This window comes from Pygocentrus nattereri, chromosome 14 (assembly GCF_015220715.1).
Source record: "Pygocentrus nattereri isolate fPygNat1 chromosome 14, fPygNat1.pri, whole genome shotgun sequence".
Classification (NCBI taxonomy): domain Eukaryota; kingdom Metazoa; phylum Chordata; class Actinopteri; order Characiformes; family Serrasalmidae; genus Pygocentrus; species Pygocentrus nattereri.
In genome coordinates this window covers 8,511,528-8,533,642 of record NC_051224.1, presented here as the reverse complement: position 1 = coordinate 8,533,642, position 22,115 = coordinate 8,511,528, and the positions used below count along the sequence as shown (strand labels likewise).

Here is a 22,115-nt window from a genome sequence, read left to right as displayed (position 1 = left end):
ATATTTTATTATATCTTTTCATGGGACGAGTTTATAGAAATGAATCTTGGATATAACTTAAAGTAGTCAGTGTACAGCTTGTATAGCTGAAAGGAACTCAACATACAGCCATTAATGTCTAAATAGCTGGCACCACAAGTGAGTACACCTCACAGTGAACATGTCCAAATTGTGCTCGAAGTGTCAGTATTTTGTGTGACCAACATTATTATCTAGCACTGCTTTAACCCTCTTGGGCATGGAATCCTCTTACACTCCTCCAAGATCATCCGACATCATGGAGCTGGTAGATGTTCAACACCTTGCGCTCCACCTCCTTCCGCTTGAGGATGCCCCACAGGTGCTCAATTGGGTTTAGGTCTAGAAAAATACTTGGCCAGTCCATCACCTTTATCTTCAGCAAGGCTGATGTCATCTTGGAGGTTTGGTTGGGTTGTTATTGTGTTAAAAAATTGCCATGCAGAGCAGTTTGTGAAGGGATGGGATCATGCTCAGCTTCAGAATGTCACAGTACGTTGGAATGCATGTTTCCCTCAATGAACTGCAGCTCCCCAGTGCTGGCAGCACTCAAGCAGCTCCAGACCATGATGCTACCACCAAAATGCTTGACTGTAGGCAAGACACAGTTTACTCCTCACCAGGGTGCCACCACACATGCTAGACACCATCTGAGGCAAACATGTTTAACTTGGTCTCATCAGACCACAGGACATGGTTCCAGTAATCCATATTCTTGGACTGCTTGTCTTCAGCAAACTGTTTGCAGGCTTTCTTGTGCATCAGCTTCAGAAAAGGCTTCCTTTTGGGATGACGGCCATGCAGACCTCCCACTTCTTTAACCTCTGCAGCAATGCTGGCAGCACTCATGCATCTATTTTTTAAGCCAACCTCTGGATATGACGCTAAACACATGGGCTCAACTTCTTTGGCTGACCTTGGAGAGGCCGGTTCGGAGTGGAACCTGTCCTGGAAAACCATTGTATGACCTTGTCCATAATGTTATAGCTCAGTTTCAGAGTGTTAGCAGTTTTCTTATAGCCTAGGCCATCTTTGTGGAGAGCAACAATTCTATTTCTCACATCCTCAGAGAGTTCTTTGCCCTGAGGTGCTATGTTGAATATCCAGTGTCCAGTATGAGCAAACTGTACCCAGAACACCAAATTTAACAGCCGTGCTCCCCATTCACACCTGGAACCTTGTAACTCTAACAAGCCACATGACACCAGGGAGGGATGGTGACACAATTGGGCACAATTTGAACATGTTCACTGTGAGGTGCACTTGTGTTGCCAGCTATTTAGACATTAATGGCTGTGTGTTGAGATATTTTCAGAGGACAGTAAATTAATACTGCTATACAAGCAGTACTTAAAATTATATCCAAGTTTCATTTCTATAGTGTTTTCCCATGAAAAGATATAATAAAATATTTCCTGAAATGTGAGGGGTGTACTCACTTTTGTGAGATAGTATATATTTCATTGTGTATATTGCTAGTATATTATGTTTTATGGTCTGAAATATTTAAACAATTTATACACTACTGGCCACTTTATACACTTTATAAGTCGTGAATCATTCTGTAGTTGGTGTTATGCTCATATTTGGAGCTCCACGTCAGATTTTCTCTATGAGCAAAATGAATGGTGTGGAAAATCGCCTTTGTCATGATACATTATACTGATACATTTTGCTCTGTGTGTTTCCCCCTGAGTGTCTCTGGATCCTAATGCTACATACAAGCTGCCAAGTTTACAATGGTTCTATACCAACTAACACGAGCTACACAAATTGTAGACTGCTACGGCCAAAGCAACTTAACCACCACATTTGCCAAAACTTGCTAGTCTGTGTGGGGTATTTTGGTGAAGGTGTCAGTTTTATGGTGTCAGTTCAGTGTGAAACAGTGTCAGCTGGCATGTAGCAATGGTCTTATTTGGGTTCTTCAACAGCCTTGTTGTTCAGGGGATCACAGGGGATCCAGGGATCCAGTTATGGCAAATACATTATATTTGGAATGCTTAGAAACACTTATTTGAACGCTACTACTACATAATATTCACATAACCATGGCATGTCTTACATCACATAAGGTGCCACGACAGAGTTTCTTCAGCAATTTAACAGTGTCAGGGAACCAATACTGGTAGTTATGTCAGATGCCATAATCAGCTTGTGTCACATGATAATTTTTGCTAAGCATAGCCTTTATGACATCAACCATTACATCCATCATGATACTTATCACTGAACAAAAATCTGTCTTGACAGCTCATGACCATGTATGACATAAGAACTCTATGACATGTTTACTATGTAGTTATGTCAATGTTAAGTAGCCGCCTTCAAATAAAGTGTTACCTTTTTTGTTTATCTCAGGGAACAACAGCTGCATTTTTCAGAAATGCCATTTATTTTTGTCATAGAGAAAACAGCTTGGAGGTATACCTCTATAAGACTGTAGATCTAGCCCTTCATCAGTAGTCAGTTTCTGACCACAGGACCACTGCTGGCTGGAGGACTGTTTCCAGCCATGCACATGTTTAAAAACCTGACCAATGTTGCTGTGCCTGACACTCACAGTAGCAGAACAGATGGGCTACAGTCAGTAATACCTAAAAAATGCACCTGTGGTAGATGTTTTTGACAAATAGCCTATAATTGTAGATACAATGTTGTTTTGTCTTATACAGCCAGTGCATATAAACAGGCCTAACGTACGTCATTAAACTAAAAGTACTCTACGGAAACCGTAGGAGCCGCAAAACACCAGCCAGGCTTCGAGGATCTTAATTATCGATGTATTGCGATCCAGTTAGGGCAATTAAGCTCTATTCTTTTTCTATTGTGATTGAGTGCATGTAATCCCTGCAGCTTCAAATTGGGAGATTCAGCGTGGACCGATTGTGGAATTTCGCTCAAGACTAAGCATGGCGGGAAAACAAAGAGCAGGGGCTGCAATCCCCATGTAGCCGTGCACTTAAGCACACAAGGACGCACACAAAGGCCCTGATGAAAGAAGCAGAAAGCTTTCATGTCGCAGGCTAGCCGCCCAGGCCAGCGGAGGGAGAGAGGTGCATTATCCTGCTGTAGCAGAGGAAGCGCAGCATGCTAGACAGGATGTTGGAGGGCGCGTGGAGATTTAGTCGCTTTTGTCTGGAAGCCGCGAAGCTCTGAGTCTGCTGGAGCTTCAGAAAGAAAGCTGAGGCGGTTTCCCGCTCAAACACAACCTGGTCCCGCGAGGATGGCTCTGACGTCTCATGGCCGGCTTCTGCATGCTTGCGCACCCACACTAGCATGCTCATACACATATACACACTTACGTTCTATCTCTTAAGATAGTGCCACAAGGGAATAATGCCAAGTCACCCCAGAAAGTGCATTTCAAGCAACAGTTTAACATGGATTTGATGTGTTGTGTATTAATATTAATAGACTTCTGTTCTGATCTGTAGTGTATTTGTCTATCAAAGTAGTGCACCCTGGGTTTGGCTTGAAAAATTCACCACTTGCTTCACTTAAGCACTAGATTTCGAGCTTCTTTGGATCAGCTAGATGCAACCTTGATGTGAGAACGATTGGATGCGACTGGGAATTATGATGTTTACTGAAAATCGAGTCGGGATCAGATGAAATTGGGGCCAGTTTTTTTTCCCCACAAAACGTGCAAGATAAAGTAAACGTTTCCGTCAGGCTGCAATATCCTGCTATAGCAAATCAATATCCTGCCGCCCAGAAAAGCAAAAGCTCTGACCCAGCTGTCATGACCGAGGGAAAGCTCTTCAAACAGGAGCTGCAAAATATTTAAAGGGAGCAAAGCTGGAAGACTGGCTGCTGATGCAACCCTCAGTCAAGAATGAAAGCCTGAAAAGGCAAAGTTAGGCAGAAGGCTGCCTTATATGACATTATAAAGAATTCTTTCAAGCTTTATACTGCAACACAAACTGCACTCTTAAGCAAAGCTTGACAAGCAACTCAGGATTCAATGCAGTGCTGACAGACATATACATACAAACCCACTTACGCAAGCATGTGTAGTACTACTGTTCAGACATTTGAAATAACTTATCGTAATAATATTTGTTCATGCACAATAATAACATTGTAATAATACTAGAAGCTATAATATAATAACAAGAAGTTATTAATGATAAATAATACACTATAGTTGTATATTTATGATGATTTATTGTGAAATAATCTGTGCTGGTGATGCATTTAAACACATCCCTGTGGTAACTGGGGGTATCATGGACACATCTAGGACCCAGCCTTTGTACTTTTAATTAGCTCAAAAGATATTAACCTTTTTTTTAAATTAGAAGATAAACTGCTTTATCGTTTGTTTGAATTTATTCCAATGTTATCAATGTTATATAGTGTTTTTACAAGCAGAAACACACTCCAAAACAAATGGCTTTAAACTATTTGCTTAAGTCTTTTGCCCAGCGCTACATATCCGCCTAGTTAGCCTACAGCAGTTTAGCCCTGTCCTTTCAAGTTGAAGTCATAAGGAGTGTTTCAGCCTGGACTGATTTCTGAATGAGGCCCAATACAGGGCAGCTGATCACTACAGATGTCATGTTTTAAAGACACAGTAAACAAAAATAGTCATTTAAATATGAATAATGACTGACTCATTGATTATTTTTTTAACTGAGAGTTAACAAGTAATTTGACAGTTAATTGGTTGGTTACATAAATGTAAGCAGGGCAGTTGGAGTCAATTCAGTTTATGGAAAAGTAATAGCAGTTCAAGAGGAGGAATGGATGGATATGAAATGAACAAATGAAAGGAAAATGTGAATTACAATTATGCACCAATAATTTGGTTTAAAAAAATCAGACAGAAAAAAATCTGACAGAGACTGACAGTTGGTGTGATACTCACATTCAGCAGTTGGTTTATTCACTTTGAGATGTGGGTCACATTTTTGCAAAACAGACCTCACCAAAATGTTGATCCTATTAGCGGCCCTGTGAGAACAATGCGGTATACGGCAGCTTTAAACAAAAGTGTACATACACCTGCGCTGTCATACACTACTACACCATCTAAAGCAGCGCTTATGCAACAATCTGCTTAAATGCGTTTTTCCTCTTTCCCCTCTAATACCTGTACATCCACATGCACACACTCAGATCACAAGCTATTCTCTCTGAGCGCGCACAGAGTCCGTGGGGGGGTGACATAACAGCTTGCGGAGCGCAGAGCTTCCGAGGCATGCGTCTTTGATCCTAAGCGCCGCGTTTTTATCTCGGCCCCAGAACTGCACTCTCACCCAGGAGAAATCAAGATGTCAACTTAAATTGATTTAAGGAGAGTCGGGCTGCTTTCCTGCTCAGCGGCATTAGCCCGTTTTTTTCTCCGTTGGCGCCTTTGATCATCATCATGCTCAGCTACAGCCCGTCTCTCTGGGTCTCCCGCGCACAGCTCGGCCCTTTGCTGTGGGCTCAGGCGGCCTGAGCCGGCAGAAGAAGACAGGGCCGTAATCGTTATTCTCTCCCCTTTCTAGCCGTTTAAATCATACACAGCACAGAGCGGGTCCTAGTGTTTATCTTCCTATGATGAAGACTTTGGCTATTCCGAAGAGACTTTCACATGAAACACTAAAACATTCTTTGATAACTTGCCTGCAAACTGTGTATTTCTCCCGTCTCTGTTTTTCTCCCACTTCGCCTGCCCTCTCTTTCTTTTCCTCTCTATCCTCTCACACCCATTCTAAAGAGGAGCTAGTTAGAGGAAAAATGGTGTATTGATAAGTACTGATGTAAACGATTCTGCTGTCTGTGCTGAAGAAACTGGAAATTACGGCAACTTCACTAATTGCTATTTCTTTCTGTCAAGTTGTGTGGCTGTGCATCTTAAGACATGTATTTCTAAATTTATGGACTAATTTGAATTTCTGAGGAAAGATCTAAGTTCATTTTAAACTATTTAACTATCATGTTATTATGGGATAGCACAGGTGCATAGGCAGAAATAAAATTTTGCGTAGGCCTCTGAAAAGGCCTGTGGGTAGAGTCTGATACATACAACTTCCAAACATGGTAATGTTCTGCAATGTCAATACAGCAGGCTGTAGCAGATTCCTGATAACCATGCAGTTATCACCCTGCTTATTCCAGTGCTTTCGCTCTGTGGTGATATCACCATATTCTAGCATACAAAGCAAATAATAGATTAATATATGCAACAAACACTGCAGCACCCAGGCATGTTTGCACAATGAACATGCCATTCTAGGCTAAAGCATACTGCCACAGCAGGTGGATCCTTAGAAGATGGCATGACAGTTATAAAATCAGAGGACACATTTAAAACCTAAACCTAATCATCGAAAACAAACTAAAGGCTTGAGGATGATATGGGGCATGTTTGTAAACAGTGATCGGAGGGCTGAAAACAGTGGAGAGTATAACGATTTGATTGGATAAAATATGGTGATGGCACTCACAGAAAACTCTTCTTTTCTGGTCTTTGATCATGACTTCACCCCTGGGGTAACAAATAATCAGTGTTTCCACTAGCTTTTTTTCAGGTTGAATGTGCTGCCCTGCATACATATCATTATTAAGGCCTTTGACGTACCATTGTGCAGACTTATTATTAAAGAACACATATCTCCCTGTAATATGGTCATTTCCCTTTTACAGTGCAGAATGATCTGAAGTAACGTTACATTTTAGTGAAGTTGTTTGCTAGACATCTAGTTTACAAAGTTGCTAGTTTGCTGTAAAAGAAAAGTAAATCTACAGTTAAAATACTGAATTAATAAGCATATATCAATAAAATCCTAATGGTACTCTCTGTTCCTCTTTTTCTCAGGTTGACATTGCCTGAGGAGCCACCCAGCGCCCCTCCGCAGACAGTCATCGCCAGTGGTCGTACAAATCAGTCCATCATGATCCAGTGGCAGCCTCCCCCAGAGAGCCACCAGAATGGCCCGCTGCAGGGCTACATCATCAGGTGAGAGCCCACAGTCACACACTTCATCGCACAAACGCTCCTACTAGCGGAACGGGTTAGACAGTTCAATTTCAATTCAGCTTTAATTACTGAAACATGCACAGTCAGCTAAGCAGACGTCCCCACAGGACGTGGAGCGCACTCCTGTAAATTCTCCAGTGCTGAATAAACTTTCACATTGTCCATTGGAGGCCGCACTCTGCATGTTGTAAATTGGACCTGAGTACTATTAGAGTTAACGGCCCCAAGTGATTTAACCATGTATATAAATTGGAAATAATAGACATATTCATTGCCTTAGCATGCCTCAACTGAAACAAAGGGACTGTAGGTGGATCTACGCCCTTAGTCAGTTTTATTACAGGTTGTTCCAAAAGTCATAGTGATTCACAGAATAAAGCAGCAAATCCTCAGCATGAGTAAAAACAGATAAATCACAGGCATGTACTCAGCAATATTACAAAACAGATAAAGAAGGAAACAAACAGAGAAAATCTCTGGCTGTAAGACCTGCTGTTGTCAAGCCCAAGTTCTGCCACCTTGTGATGACAAAAGTCACGTGAAAGTGATGTAAAGTATGGCACAGTGGGTAACACAATTGTCATGCAAGAATAAAAGTCCTTGGGTTTGCCACCTCCAGAATTTACTCTGAATTTGAGGGTCAAAAGTGTAAGAAAGGTTTGTAAGTAATGAACCAAATTACCTAGACAGCGCAGATAGATTAATTCGTTTTTGATTTTCCTTCAGGATCATCATTTTGCTTGGGCTTTTGTTAAACGTTCAATGTTGTTTTAATGTTAAGCAAAATCAATGAAGAATCAACATGAGATCAGAATTTTGATTCAGTTAAACTGACGCTTAAATGTGTATTTATGGATTCCATAACTCTTTGTTATCTGGGTTTGCTGTGCTTTCTTTTTTGAATCAACACTGCACAATCATAGAGTAAACATTCTTTCAACACTAAATCAATATCATAGCTGACATTACATTACCAGCTATGCAGCCATCAGCGAGTGACATCAAAACAATGTTGGATCAACATGATTGATTTTACAACATTGATTTCATGGGTTCAAAGCATTTGTGTTGATCCATTTATTATAAAATGTTCCCACAGAACAGAGAGAAGCTGTCTTTTTCTAAAGGTGTTAAAATGGCATTGTAAGGTTTTGTAACCATTAAGAAGCACTTCAAAACAAAAAAATGAGCGAGGGTGGAGACAGGGCCCAAAATTCTAGTGAAGATGCTACAACACCACTGTCCATGCTCTTTATCAGTTGTTTATATGTACTGTCCCTCAGTGCCTCAGCTCAGTCCCTGACTACTGTCTGAAAATTGCTCCCCACATTGTCTCTAACTGTGAGTAATTGGGTTGGTTTAGATACTGTCTGTCAGGTTTACCGGTGGACTGTCAGATTAAAAACATCACAAACCCAGACCAGACCAACCTTCTGCTGGAGGATCTCATCATCTGGACCAATTACGAGATCGAGGTGGCCGCCTACAATGGCGCAGGTCAGGGTGTCTTCAGCCAGAAGGTCACTGAATGGACACTACAGGGAGGTGAGGACTGGGAAGAGGCTTTTTTTTAGGCAGAAAACATGTTTCGCGTTTTGAGTTGAACATTTTGTGTGCTCTTTTTGTCCTCCTTAAAATCTTGCTTACACCTGTTTATTTACTCATTCATCGCTGTCCTTTTAAATGGGATATACTTCACAGTGCCCACGGTTCCCCCGGGCAACGTACAGGCTGAAGCTGTCAATTCCACCACGGTTCGCTTCACGTGGAGCGCCCCGAGCCCACAGTTTATCAACGGAATCAACCAGGGCTACAAGGTATCCACCCTCCTTCTGCTCTCTAGTGCTCCATAGTATGAAAATATCTAATTCTGTTATAATTAATGGAATAGTTCAGTGAAAAATCACATTTATATCATTTTATTCACACCACATAGGTAACTGATTAGCCAAGATGCCTCTTTCGTTTTGCAATGGTGCAACAAGACAAGACTAATAGAGCTGACAAGGAATGGAATTTGCTCGACAATGGGTTACATATGTAACAAACATGCTAATGTGTTTTCTGACTGTGTGACTTGTTATAAAACATTGACAATGGTCCGTTGACTAAAAACAGCAATATCTTAACAAGCCCATATTGTTGAAAAAATAATTTTCCTCATTATTTGGAAAATATTGGAAATATATTTGGAAAATTGGTTTTGTATTTGTTGTTTCTGTTGTATCCACCCATGTCGCCAGGCTACAGCAGCTTAGCCCCACTCATTCATGCTGAAGTTATAAGGAGTATTTTAGCCCGTGCTGCTTTTGGGGCACAGTTCAGGATAGCCAATCAGAAAAGAGGGTATTTACATTATTTATATCAGTCTTAAAGTTGCAGTAACAAAACTAGCCAGTTTCATACTAAGAGTATTATACTAAAGAAGGTTTGGAAAATGGTCATTTAAAAATGGAATGGATGCAAATGTGTGATGATTTTATGCATGCAGTTTGTGCCATGCTAATAGGTGGGGAGGTTAGATTTTCTCCTTATTTTGGAGTAAGGAGTTAAGTAAATAGTAGTAAATAAGTAATTAAGTAAAGTGTCTTTTTTGACAACATATTAGTTATTTATTTATGACTTATTTACTTATTTTATTACTTACTTATTTGAATTACATTTGAAGTAATCTAATTTTGCTAATCTAATATTTCCCCAGCTGTTGGCCTGGGAACCAGGCCACGAGGATGACATCGCCATGGTGACTGTGAGGCCAAACTTTCAGGACAGCGTACATGTGGGATATATCACTGGACTGAAGAAGTTCACAGAGTACTTCACCTCAGTGCTGTGTTTCACCACACCAGGGGATGGCCCCCGGAGCCCTGCTCAGCGCGTCCGCACACACGAGGACAGTGAGTGTCAGAGCATTAGACCAAATCTGTATTTGCATCCGAACTTCTGTAGCAGTTTAAGTAAAAATGTATTAATTCATTTGTATCAAAATCACAGAAATAGAGCAAAAGTTATCAAGTTCTCCAGTCCTCTCCAGTTTCTCCAGTTTCCAGTATTTATAGATCATTATCAAGGCCTTACTTTGCTACATTGGATGTGTTGGGGTGGGATTCTCAAAGCTTCATGGAGGTTACTAATAACAGCCATCCAAATGGTCTTATCACCCTCTCAAACCTAGAAGCACTTGTAGCAGACCTTAAATGTCCTAAAAAAGCAGGACAGAACATTGTAAGGTAGTCATAGGAAAACTTTGGGCTAAAACTTAAAGATGTCACGTCAGCTTTCTTACTGTCTGCCAATGACAGCAAGCATTCTAATATACATATAGATAATAAGAAGTTAGTAAGGAAAAATGCATGATGTCATGGCCTTCAGCCTAGTGCAAACAGTGGTGTGAGAACTTAACTTTATTTTACATTTATTATAATACACTAATGAATCAGTATGTCCATCAACTACTATTATCTACAAATTCTAAACTGTAACCTCATATGTGTGCACTGTATGGTGCGAGACAAGAGTCTTGTCATGCCGGGAGGGATTTGAACTTTTATTAGCGCTTAGTAGAGCAGTTCTGACAGCCATCAGTCAACTGTACACAGCTGTTGCCCAAATAGTGCAGAGACAAAAGATAGAGTGGGAAGTGTATTAGATTTATGCCACTGTTTATTATATTTTAGATGGTCATTTGCTATTATATGTATATAATTGTTTATTATATATTATAGTGTATATCATTGTCTTTTATGCAGTGTCACAATGTGCATCATGACAATGTTATTGCAATGCAAACCTGTGATGTTGTGCCCCATGGAGATGTGACAGTGTATCATGAAGAATGAGCTATTAATCATGGATTGATTGAACACTAGACGATTAGCACCAATCAACACTAAATTAATGCATTCCTCATATCTCCCATCTCTTGTGTTGTTAACAACATTGTCATAGTCATTACTTTCATCATTCGAGTTTTGTTCAAAATATTGTGAGAATACAGAATTGTGAATCTAGTATTGTAAAGGTTAAGATCACTGGACAGATTTATAATAAGATTTTTTTGGACTAAAAGTCTAGATGCTTTCATCTATTTGCTTAAAATAAATACAAATCAAATCAGTTCAAGGGCTGAATGCACAGATATACTGCTAATGTTTATCTTACTACCTATTTATCTCACCCTTTTTGTCTGTAATGCTCTCTGTTAACTGTGGAAGATACAGTGGTGTTTTGACTGTCTTAGGTGTTCTAAGAATTCGGTCTCAGGGTAGCAGGTCCCCAAGACTGGATTTGAGAACCACTGAAATAGAGATGAAATAGAGAATCTGTTCTGTTGACTTGACTGTTCTGAGTATTTCTCCAGCCCCAGGGCCCGTGGGTCACCTGAGCTTCACCGAGATCCTGGACACATCACTCAAAGTGAGCTGGAAAGAGCCACATGAAAAGAATGGCCTTCTTACAGGTGATTCCATGCTCCTCTTATTGTAACCTCCTCTGCTGCCCCCCTTGTGGAAAATAGCGTGTGTTTAATGCTATTGCTTTTTTGCAATGTGGTTAATTGCTTGACCCACCGCTTTGTCCCACTGTAGGGTACCGTATCTCCTGGGAGGAATTTAACCGCACCAACACACGAGTCACACACTATTTGCCCAACGTTACACAGGAGTACCGGGTTACAGGCTTGACCGCTCTCACCACTTACACCATCCAGGTGGCTGGCATGACCTCTAAGGGTCAGGGCCAGCTCTCCTCTTCCACCATATCCTCTGGAGTGCCCCCAGGTCAGCCAAACCTACAAATAATAAACAAATGTGTGGTCATATATTTGTAACTTGGTGTGGGCAATGTGGCAAAAATGTGCTGTCACTTTTTAACAATACATAATATTTTCAAACTCACAAAATCCTGCCAAACCTTAGACAGCTGTAGCAGTTGGAGATCTCTACAAAACCTATTTTAAAAGGAGCATTCCTGCCTAACAATAGCATTTAAAATGTTATTTGTTATCTGTACAATAGCTAATTTCTTATCCTCATTGGCTTGATAGCATTTAGACTTTTATTTCTTTTTTGGAGCTTTGTTTGTCAATATTCTTGCACTACAACACCCAGCATGCCTTATACAAATATGTCATACAACCATTGAGAACCTCCTTCACGGTGATACCAAAATCCTGACTGTGCACATATCCAATATGTTCGTGATATTCCACTAGCAGTAATATTAGCTCTCTGGCTTCCATCTCAGCCAGTTACCTGCCTTCAAGCATCCACATCAAAGCTATTTTTTTCTGGTTTTGAAGTGGAAAATCTCACTCTAGGGACAATTGTGGCATCGCTGTAGGATGCAAGTAGGCATTTTTACAGCTGATGTAGTGATGGGTAAATGTTTAATTTTGGCTGTGATCTCCCTTGTTATGAAAAGCTGTTGGTCAGCATTGTGGAAACACAGAATACCCAAAATGTGTTCAGAAAAGCTTATCTCGATGGGCGGTAACATGATGTTGATATTGTATCATCATAATGATGAAGCCCTACATGTGACATTTAAGTTCAACAGATGACAGTCTTGGTTATTTGCTAAGCAACATCCACTTACACTATTTTTCTTGTCCATTGGAGGTTCTTTGTAGATGTTGTAAGCCCAACCCCTAACATTGTTGATAATTAGCTGTTTCACTAGATGGCTTGTTAAGCATTTAGGTAAGCTATGGGGAACTATCAAAATGAAGTGTAACACAGTAGTTTCAATATATGGCTCTTTTGACAGCTTTTTTCTCTTCTCTCATGTTCATGTTCCTGCAGAAATGCCAGGGCCCCCTACCAATATTGCCATCTCCAACATCGGCCCGCGCTCAGTGGCCCTGCAGTTCAAACCCGGCTATGATGGCAAGACCTCCATCTCCCGCTGGGTAGTAGAGGCTCAGGTAATGCAAAAAGCCTCAGTCCCAGTCTCCCTGTACTATCTTCATATGTTACCTCTGAATAATCAGAATACCCACCTCTTTCCCTCTTTGTCTGGGCCAGATTGGTGTGATAGGGGAAAATGAGGAGTGGGTCACAGTCCATCAGCTATCTAATGAGCCGGATGCACGTTCTCTGGTGGTAGAGGGCCTTAACCCATACACCTTCTATAGGTATATTCTATATAGCACTCTTATGTGTTGGGGTACAGTGCCACATTCTCATTCTCAGTCTGACTTTTCTTCAACTTGTTGCATAAATTGATTCATTATACTTCAGATATTATGGGCTGGATTCCCAGAAAATGATGAGGTCTAATCTTGGATTAAATTGAAATGTAAATGATGAATCACTGTAGGATATATTTTTAGTCAAAGACTATGCCCAATCCATGTTTGGAATATTGGCTCTAAGTAGCCTAGGTCTATCTAGGTCTACAACACAAGCCTATTTATTTGGATTTGTATTACTTTCATAACCAATTTGTGGAATTGTAATGTATAGTTTTAATCACCTTGACATTATATAAATGTTGAGAACCCCATATAATAATATATAATCTGAACCATATTGTTTCTATATTGGTGGAAAGACGTTTGGCTCCCCCATTCATTTCCTATTTAACCCCTGCTTGTAGGTTCCGTATGCGTCAGGTAAACATAGTGGGTACCAGTCCTCCCAGCCAGCCCTCTAGGAAGATCCAAACCCTGCAGGCTCCACCAGACATTGCCCCTGCCAATGTCACCCTGCGAACAGCCAGCGAGACCAGCCTTTGGCTCCGATGGGTGGTAGGTATATGTCCAAAAAATGTATCAGATCAGACTGCATTCCATAACTAACAGTCTGACAAAAGCTAAAGTACTTTTTTTTGGCTGCAAGTGTTTAATGCTTGGGCATCTAGAGTTATTAATGTCTTTTCGCTGTAGTGCACATAACTTTGTACTTACATTTTGAATTGCAGAAACACACAATGAAGTACATTTGATTTATATTCTGCTTTGACAGTCTATTTTTTTAACAGCAAAAAAGGCACAAATATAAAAGATTTCTATACAGAAAACAAGAGTGTATACTGGCTTTTGGTCAATGTCAAATCATAATAAAACATCTCTTCTTGCACTTATGAACAAAAATGTGGTAATGATTGAGTTTACAAGCCACAGTTTTTTCATTACATTGTTATTAGCACAGTTATGGTATACTATAAAGTGATGTTTAATTTCACTGCCTTTTGCAGCCCTTGCCAGAGTGGGAGTACAATGGGAATCCAGAGCTGGTTGGTTACAGGGTACAGTACTCTCGGGCCAACTCAAAAGCGGGAGTTCTGTCCCACATCATCTCAGACAGGCTGGAGAGAGAGTTCACCGTAGAGGACTTGGAGGAGTGGACGGAATATGAGGTCCGCGTGCAGGCCGTAAATGGTATTGGATCAGGACCATGGAGCCAGCCAGTGCATGCCAGAACCAGAGAGTCGGGTGAGAGTGCTCTGAACTTGGTTTTATTTGGCGTATTAGTACAATTAAATGAATATCCAGAATGGCAAGTATTTCAAAAGGAGTGTCGAGGAAGATTAACTATGCAAAAAATGATTGTCACTAGATAGTTACAGTATAGTATTATCAACTTGTAGTCATTGTTCAGCATTGTGAGATTATGGCCCATTTTTGCTCATTTAAACATGGTAACTGTAAAACTGCCTTAAATACTGTATATGCCCTAAATCAGGTATCCTGGAGACCAACATAGTTTAATTATTTCCATTTTGTGAATCCCCAAATTGGGCTAGCATAAAACCCCTCACGACTGGAGCTGAACTTGTCCTGCTCTAACTATTAATGTGGGTTTTTCATGCAGTGCCTTCCAGTGGACCGGCCAATGTCTCTGCCTTTGCCACAACCTCCAGCAGTGTCTTGGTGCGGTGGGGGGAGGTGCCAGAACCAGACCGTAATGGCCTTATCCTGGGCTACAAGGCAATCAAAGTTTTTTTTTTCTTTTCTTTTTCTAAAGCCTTTCTCTCCCTCTCTGTAATATAGCAGGGACAGTGTCAATGATGATGTAAAACCTGGAATAGCCTTCAGTATCTATATTCTCTGTCTCTCAGGTAGTATACAGGGAGAAAGACTCAGACTCAGCTTTGCATTTCTGGACTGTGGAGGGGAACACCAGCCACAGTGTCCAGCTGACAGGCCTGGACAAGTATGTCCTCTACGAGATCCAGGTGATGGCCTTCACCCGCATTGGAGATGGTGTGCCCAGTTCACCTCCAATCCTGGAACGCACACTGGACGATGGTAAGGGATCAAACCATATACCTCCATATATCTGCTTACATGGGTTGATTGCTTTGTTCTTTGTGCACTATCTTTCTTCTCAGTGAGTCATTCATTTCTGCTTTCAGTGCCTGGACCCCCAGTAGGAATCCTTTTTCCTGAGGTCAGAACCAATTCAGTCCGGCTAATCTGGCAGCCCCCAGCCCAGCCCAACGGCATTATTCTCGGTGAGTTTGAATCTGTGACATAAATTAAAACGCAGCAGGGCCTATTTCATGATACGGTACTATTTATTATATGATTGTCTTTCTTATCATGTGTTCTATTTCTTCTAGCTTATCAGATCACCTATCGGCGAAACTCCTCCAACAGCAACTCAGCCACAGTGGATGTACTCAGCCCCAGTGCGCGTCAGTATACAGCCACTGGCCTGAAACCAGAGAGTGTTTATGTGTTTCGCCTTACAGCACAGACAAGAAAAGGCTGGGGAGAGGCTGCTGAGGCCCTGGTGGTCACTACAGAGAAGAGAGGTACAGATGCAGTTATTTTAAACATTTAACCCTTATTATTGTTATTTGGGTTCTTTACATGCAATTACATAGTCATGTCACAAATTATAAGTACATTCAACATGCTTTGTTTTGCAGTGACATGGAAAAAACATTGCAAAAACAAGTAAAGAAAGGAATTTCTTTCCACAACAATTATTATTCATTTAATTCAGATCAATATAAAAAAACGACCTACCCTTCAGCTTACAACCACAAACATGATATCAATTAATAGTTCAAAATCTGCACATTGGACAGAATTTCACCACTGTTTAGGTGAGCAATAATTAATATAAAATTACGGAACGCTTTTATCACTATCAATAACAGCAACTTCTAAAGGTTAAATCTTTAAAGCTGTCTGGTGCATACACATACATATTAAATGTTCAGTTCTATCCACCTTCTGTTAATTAATCAAATGAACATAATTTGAACCCTTGCCTACCTCAGCTCGCCCACAGCCTCCCAGTCGGCCAGTGGTGCCCCAGGACGACGTGCAGGCCCGCAGTGTTCTCCTATCCTGGGAACCAGGCAGCGACGGCCTGTCTCCAGTCCGCTACTATACTGTACAATACAAAGAACTGCCCAGCAACAACTGGACTGTCCACTCAGCATCAGTCAACCATGAGGCCAGCTCCTATATCGTGGACAAGTAAGTCAACATTGGTATACAGCTTGGGATCCCAATTTGAATGTTTGGAATCAATAAAATCATCAAATACATCAAATGAATTTTGAATAAAATGGTTGTAATAAGCTACTCCTGAGCTACTTTACATGTTTTATATCATTCCTAGAAAGCTGTAAAAATGTTAGATGTGTTCAGAATGATGGACAGATCTGTAGATGATTCTAAAATGACCGAAAAAGACATATGCATATCTCACAAAAGTGAGTACACCCCTCACATTTCTGCAAATATTTTATTATATCTTTTCATGGGACATTACTATAGAAATGAAACTTGGATATAACTTAAAGCAGTCAGTGTACAGCTTTTGTAGCAGTGTAGATTTGCTGTCCTCTGAAAAGAACTCAACACACAGCCATTAATGTCTAAATAGCTGGCAACACAAGTGAGTCCACCTCACATTGAACATATCCAAATTGTGCCCGGTTGTGTTGTTGTCCCTCCCTGGTGTCATGTGACTCATGTGACTCATTGGACGGGAGCAGCCCTGTTAAATTTGGTGTTTTGGATACAATTCGCTCATCCTGGACACTGGATATTCTACATAGCACCTCATGGCAAAGAACTGAGGATGTGAGAAATAGAATTGTTGCTCTCCACAAAGATGGCCTAGACTAGAAGAAGATTGCTAACACCCTGAAACTGAGCTATAGCACAGTGAACAAGGTCATACAGCGGTTTTCCAGGACAGGTTCCACTCGGAGCTGGCCTAGCCAAGGTCGACCAAAGAAGTTGAGTCTACGTGTTCAGCGTCATATCCAGAGATTGGCTTAAAAAATAGATGTATACGTGCTGCCAGCATTGCTGCAGAGGTTGAAGAAGTGGTAGGTCAGCCTGTCAGTGTTCAGACCATACATTGCACAATGCATCAACTCGGTCTGTATGACCCAAAAGGAAGCCTCTTCTGAAGCTGAGGCAAAAGAAAGCCCGGAAACAGTTTGTCCAAGTCCAAGAACATGGATTACTGGAACCATGTCCTGTGGTCTGATGAGACCAAGATTAACTTGTTTGGCTCAGATGGTGTCCAGTATGTGTGGTGGTCCCCTGTTGAGGAGTACCAAGCATGATCCCCTCCCTTCGGAAACTCCGTGTGGCAGTTTTCCAACATAACAACAACCACAAACACACCTCCAAGATGACAACTGCCTTGCTGAAGATAAAGGTGATGGACTGACCAAGTATGTCTCCAGACCTAAACCCAATTGAGTAGCTGTGAGGCATCCTCAAGCAGAAGGAGGAGGAGCACAAGGTGTCTAACATCCACCAGCTCTGTGATGTCATCATGGAGGAGTGGAAGAAGATTCCAGTAGCAACCTGTGCAGCTCTGGTGGATTCCATGCCCAAGAGGGTTAAGGCAGTGCTAGATAATAATGGTTGTCACACAAAATATTGACACTTTGAGCACAATGTGGACATGTTCAATGTGAAGTGTACTCACTTGTGTTTCCAGCTATTTAGACATTAATGGCTGTGTGTTGAGTTCTTTTCAGAGGACAGTAAATCTATACTGCTATACAAGCTGTACACTGACTGCTTTAAGTTATATCCAAGTTTCATTTCTATAGTGCTGTCCCATGAAAAGATATAATAAAATATTTGCAGAAATGTGAAGGGTGTACTCACTTTTGTGAGATACTGTATGTATATGGATAGTCTTACGTTATGAGAACAAGTTTGGTATTCGTAATAATTAAAACAACATACTATCATTAAATAACTTGTTTAAATCTACACTGTATAGGTTACTGTTGTATATGAAATAGCAAAAATAAATATGAAAAGTGGTTATGCATCCATTGCTGAAGACTAATGATATTATTCTTCTGTTTGGTCAGTGGTATAGAGACATGCCAGTATTGGGAATCTTAGACAGGATTTCTGTATTTCTTACACAGGCTCAAACCTTTCACATCCTACCAGTTCCATGTCAAGGCTACTAACGACATAGGGGACAGTGAGTATAGTGAGGAGAGCGAGGCCATCACCACTCTACAGGACGGTAAGGCTGGCTGACCCCTGGCTTCATATAAAAATAAACTGCGTTGATAATAAAGATTGTGCACTGAAAATCCCCAATTAAATCTACAACAAAACTTAATTATGGCAGTGCACTTGCTAAATGTTGCAATAATGCTGTGTCTGCTGTACTCAATGTGTGAGAGCTTAATCTTTGGCTAGTGTTTCATGCTTCATGAGGATTTGTACAGTTCAGAAACTGTTGACTGAACAGACCATTTGTTTGTCTTCCATTCAGCCCCAGACAAAGCCCCCACAATCCTCTCTGTCACGCCACACACCACCACCTCTGTGCTGGTCCGCTGGAAGGTAAAGCTCCTATCTTTTGCTGTTGTTAAAGTACTGACACTGCTAATATTATTTAGGGATGTTCCAGTGTGACCTGAAATGTAGCTAATCAAGGCATGTTTTAATGAAGTGCAGCTATACAAACGCTATCAAACATCCTAGCTGATTGCCCCCTTTAACTTATTCAAATGTGGCCCCAATTATAATGCATGTCCACAGTGGTCATAGCAAAATTGATCAACATGTGGAGTTACTATGTTTTCTGTCACTATAAAAGAGTACAATGGTGCCTTTATTGTTGGTTGCACTGATAGTTTCTGTATTTAAAGTGGAATTGTTGTGCTTATTATTGATTGATAGAATCAGAATATCAATAAAAGGGAAATGTTTCACAAGTTTATTTGCTCAAAAATGTTGCTGTTTTTTGCAACAGTGAACATCAAGCCTGGTTTTGTCAAAATATGGAAACATATAGTACTGTGCAAAAGTATGACCACCCTTTATTTACATAATTTCAGGGTCTAAAACAACTATTCAATACAACAGCATTAGTCAAACGACAGCAAACATATATTTAACAGAAAATGGCACTAAACCTAAACAACTAAGGCCCAGCCCCATTTCAACACTTGCCCCTACCATTTAGCCCTTAGCCCTCTGTTTTGTAGCCCTGCCGTTCATGTCTAGGGTTGGGGTGTCCCAATTTTTGTTGATTTGTTGTTTATGAGAAAAAAAGAAAAACCGGCAAGATGGCTGCACGAGCGACCAAAGAAACCTGCAAATTTTCTCCATTAAAAATTACAATAACCGTTGTATTATCTTAGTTTAATGTTGTTTCAATGTATTATGGTCATTTTCTAGCTAGCCTTCCGGTTCCACATTAAATAGTACAGCAGTATTGATGCCTGGAGCGCCAGAATATAACTCTTGCACCATTTAAGGTGGAACGGGAAAATTCCAACAAGAACGTTGTGGCTATCTGATTTCAGTGGGAGATAATAAATAATTGTCTTACACCCCCTCTTTGAAAGCATACGGTGCCCTAAATGTTACTAAAGACCAGAAGTGAGGTTGCTGGACTTTTCTCTTCTCTGTGATCACTGAAGACGGGCCGGGTCACCTACAGAGCACCTCTAGTAGCCTGATAATGAAACAGGGTTGTCTCGTTTCATAGAACAAGATTTCAACCACTACCCCTTGGAAATGAATTAGGTTGACACTCGAAAAGGCGTAGGGGTAAAAGAAGAAATGAGATTGGGCCTAAGTATAATACTGGTCTTATAAAATGTCTGTGTGACTCTTTGCCTTTGTCACAGCTTCCATTCTTTTCAAGAAACTGGCTTTCAGATTTTGAAGAAGTCTGCAGGGATACGTTTCCACATGTCCAAAGTTTAATCTTAGAAGTTGATTGCGTTGTCAGCTTCTCACGATCCATGTAATCCAAAACACATTCACTGATGTTGAGGTCTAGTCTCTGGGCTGGTGAATCCATATTTCTAGACATCCTTCTAGAGCCATAGCATTGAGTTGTCTTTTCACTGTGGAAGAATGGACAGAAACACTTGTTTTAACATATGAAGCAAGAGTGGAGATTCCTATCTTTTAAAGATGAAAGCTTCCTAGTACTGTTTATCCGATGGTGACAGTTTTGGTGGTCTACTTGGTCTTGAATAGTTGCTGGGAGTCATATTTCTCCTTTTATTTTAACCATTTTTTAAACTCCAGTTTTAGAAAGTTATTTTTCCACTTCCCCTGTCTACATGGATGTGGATTATATCTAATCTTCTCAAAAATAGGTTGGTCTCTGATTTTGCACAGTGCTGTGGTCATATGACATTTGAGTGCTTGAGTAGGCTATTCTACACACCATCAAATTGTAGTATAAAACACATAGTATAAAATATTTGATCAGAAAAATGAAGGGATTTTACCTGGACTTGGTTCTGCTAACTTCATTTTCTATGAATATACAAAGATCAGATCAGGATTCATCATCAGCAGATATTCAATATTAAATGACTTGGGTTGAGATCCAGGAAAACACGGATCATTTAAACACTAACTCTGTCACTACAGAACACACAGATCAAACAGCTATTACACGAATGACTAATCTGACCACTTACAGCCCCCCACTGAGGAGCAGATCAATGGCATCCTGCTGGGCTTTCGAGTTCGATATCGAGAACTACACTATGACCGATTGCGAAGCTTCACTGTCCGCACCGTCAACAACCCCTCAGCCAACTGGGCAGAGCTCACGGGTGAGTCTAAATTTAACCCACCCGCTGCACCTGAGGGCAGCTCCGTGATGTGTCTGCTGCAGCCTGATTGTTAAAGACCCAAATGCCTCTCGTACTCAAGGACACAAATTCGTAAACAGTTCTAACGCAGAGCGGGGCACTGAATAAATAAATGGACTTTCTGTTACACACACCTGTTTGCCCAGATGCTCGCACAGCTCTGCGGGGTTTTTGTGTGTAGGCCCAGGCTCGGCTCTGGCTTGTCTCATTAATAGGCATGTAATCAAAGCTGCAGCACGGCTGAAAGCTTTTGTGTTTGTTTCAAAGGCTGGACTGTGGCCACTGCAGCAGGCTTGAGCAAACAGGCTGCTCTTCACTAAAGCACTAATCCAATTTCTCTCTTTTTCTTTTTTTTGGCTTTCTTCTGGTTTGCTCTTCTACTCTTACCTTCTCATCTCTTCTCCTACCACCCTTCCTCTCTTTTCATCTTCTCATCTCTTCTCCTCTCTTCTCTTCTCTTCTCTTCTCTTCGCCTGCTCCTCCTGCTTTGGCTCCCTGTTCTTTGCTGCTGCTTTCTCAGCTCCCTACAGTGTCAGAAACCTGAGTGAATCTTCACTCACCCAGTACGAGCTCGACAGTAAGTCGTGATACAGACTCTCTCTTTCTTTTTTTATGTTTTTTCATGCAACTATCCCTTTGAATTTAAAAATGAGTGACACGGTGTCTCTCTCATTCGCTCTCTCTCTATATCTCTCTCTCTCCTTCATGCTGTCTCTTTTAATTATAGCAATATTTTGGACAAGAATCACTAAATATAGTTGGTCAGCAAAGAGGTGTTTTGTATTTGAAGTTTGTCTCTTTAGTTATGCACTGGATTCTAATTTAGCTAAGCTATACAAGCTTGTATCAGTTAGCCGCATGCAAAATGCAGTTAAGTGATCTTAAACAGATTTACTTATGTAGTTATGATGTTTCCCAGGGTTCTTGGTAGTTTTGTTGGTTTCTGTTTATCAGTGGTTTGTTTGTGTGGTCGTAACAAGGACAATTACAGGTTGATGATGACTCAGCATTTTTTTTAAAGCCCCAGGAAAATCCATATATT

General features: G+C 40.8%; 1 protein-coding gene across 2 annotated transcripts in view; it reads left to right on the top strand.

Moving 5' to 3' along the window:
* Window positions 1-22,115, top strand: part of sdk2a (sidekick cell adhesion molecule 2a) — a 152,123-nt gene that overhangs the window by 105,298 nt on the left and 24,710 nt on the right. For both annotated transcript variants that reach the window (XM_017705948.2, XM_037544749.1), the window contains exons 16-34: window positions 6,830-6,970; window positions 8,355-8,536; window positions 8,693-8,808; window positions 9,693-9,888; window positions 11,352-11,450; window positions 11,578-11,769; window positions 12,793-12,914; window positions 13,015-13,124; window positions 13,589-13,739; window positions 14,189-14,426; window positions 14,806-14,921; window positions 15,053-15,242; window positions 15,350-15,448; window positions 15,557-15,751; window positions 16,226-16,427; window positions 18,362-18,465; window positions 18,721-18,791; window positions 20,899-21,034; window positions 21,594-21,650. In XM_017705948.2, the coding sequence (XP_017561437.2) occupies window positions 6,830-6,970; window positions 8,355-8,536; window positions 8,693-8,808; window positions 9,693-9,888; window positions 11,352-11,450; window positions 11,578-11,769; window positions 12,793-12,914; window positions 13,015-13,124; window positions 13,589-13,739; window positions 14,189-14,426; window positions 14,806-14,921; window positions 15,053-15,242; window positions 15,350-15,448; window positions 15,557-15,751; window positions 16,226-16,427; window positions 18,362-18,465; window positions 18,721-18,791; window positions 20,899-21,034; window positions 21,594-21,650 (2,717 nt within the window). The remainder of the gene's footprint in view (window positions 1-6,829; window positions 6,971-8,354; window positions 8,537-8,692; window positions 8,809-9,692; window positions 9,889-11,351; window positions 11,451-11,577; window positions 11,770-12,792; window positions 12,915-13,014; window positions 13,125-13,588; window positions 13,740-14,188; window positions 14,427-14,805; window positions 14,922-15,052; window positions 15,243-15,349; window positions 15,449-15,556; window positions 15,752-16,225; window positions 16,428-18,361; window positions 18,466-18,720; window positions 18,792-20,898; window positions 21,035-21,593; window positions 21,651-22,115) is intronic.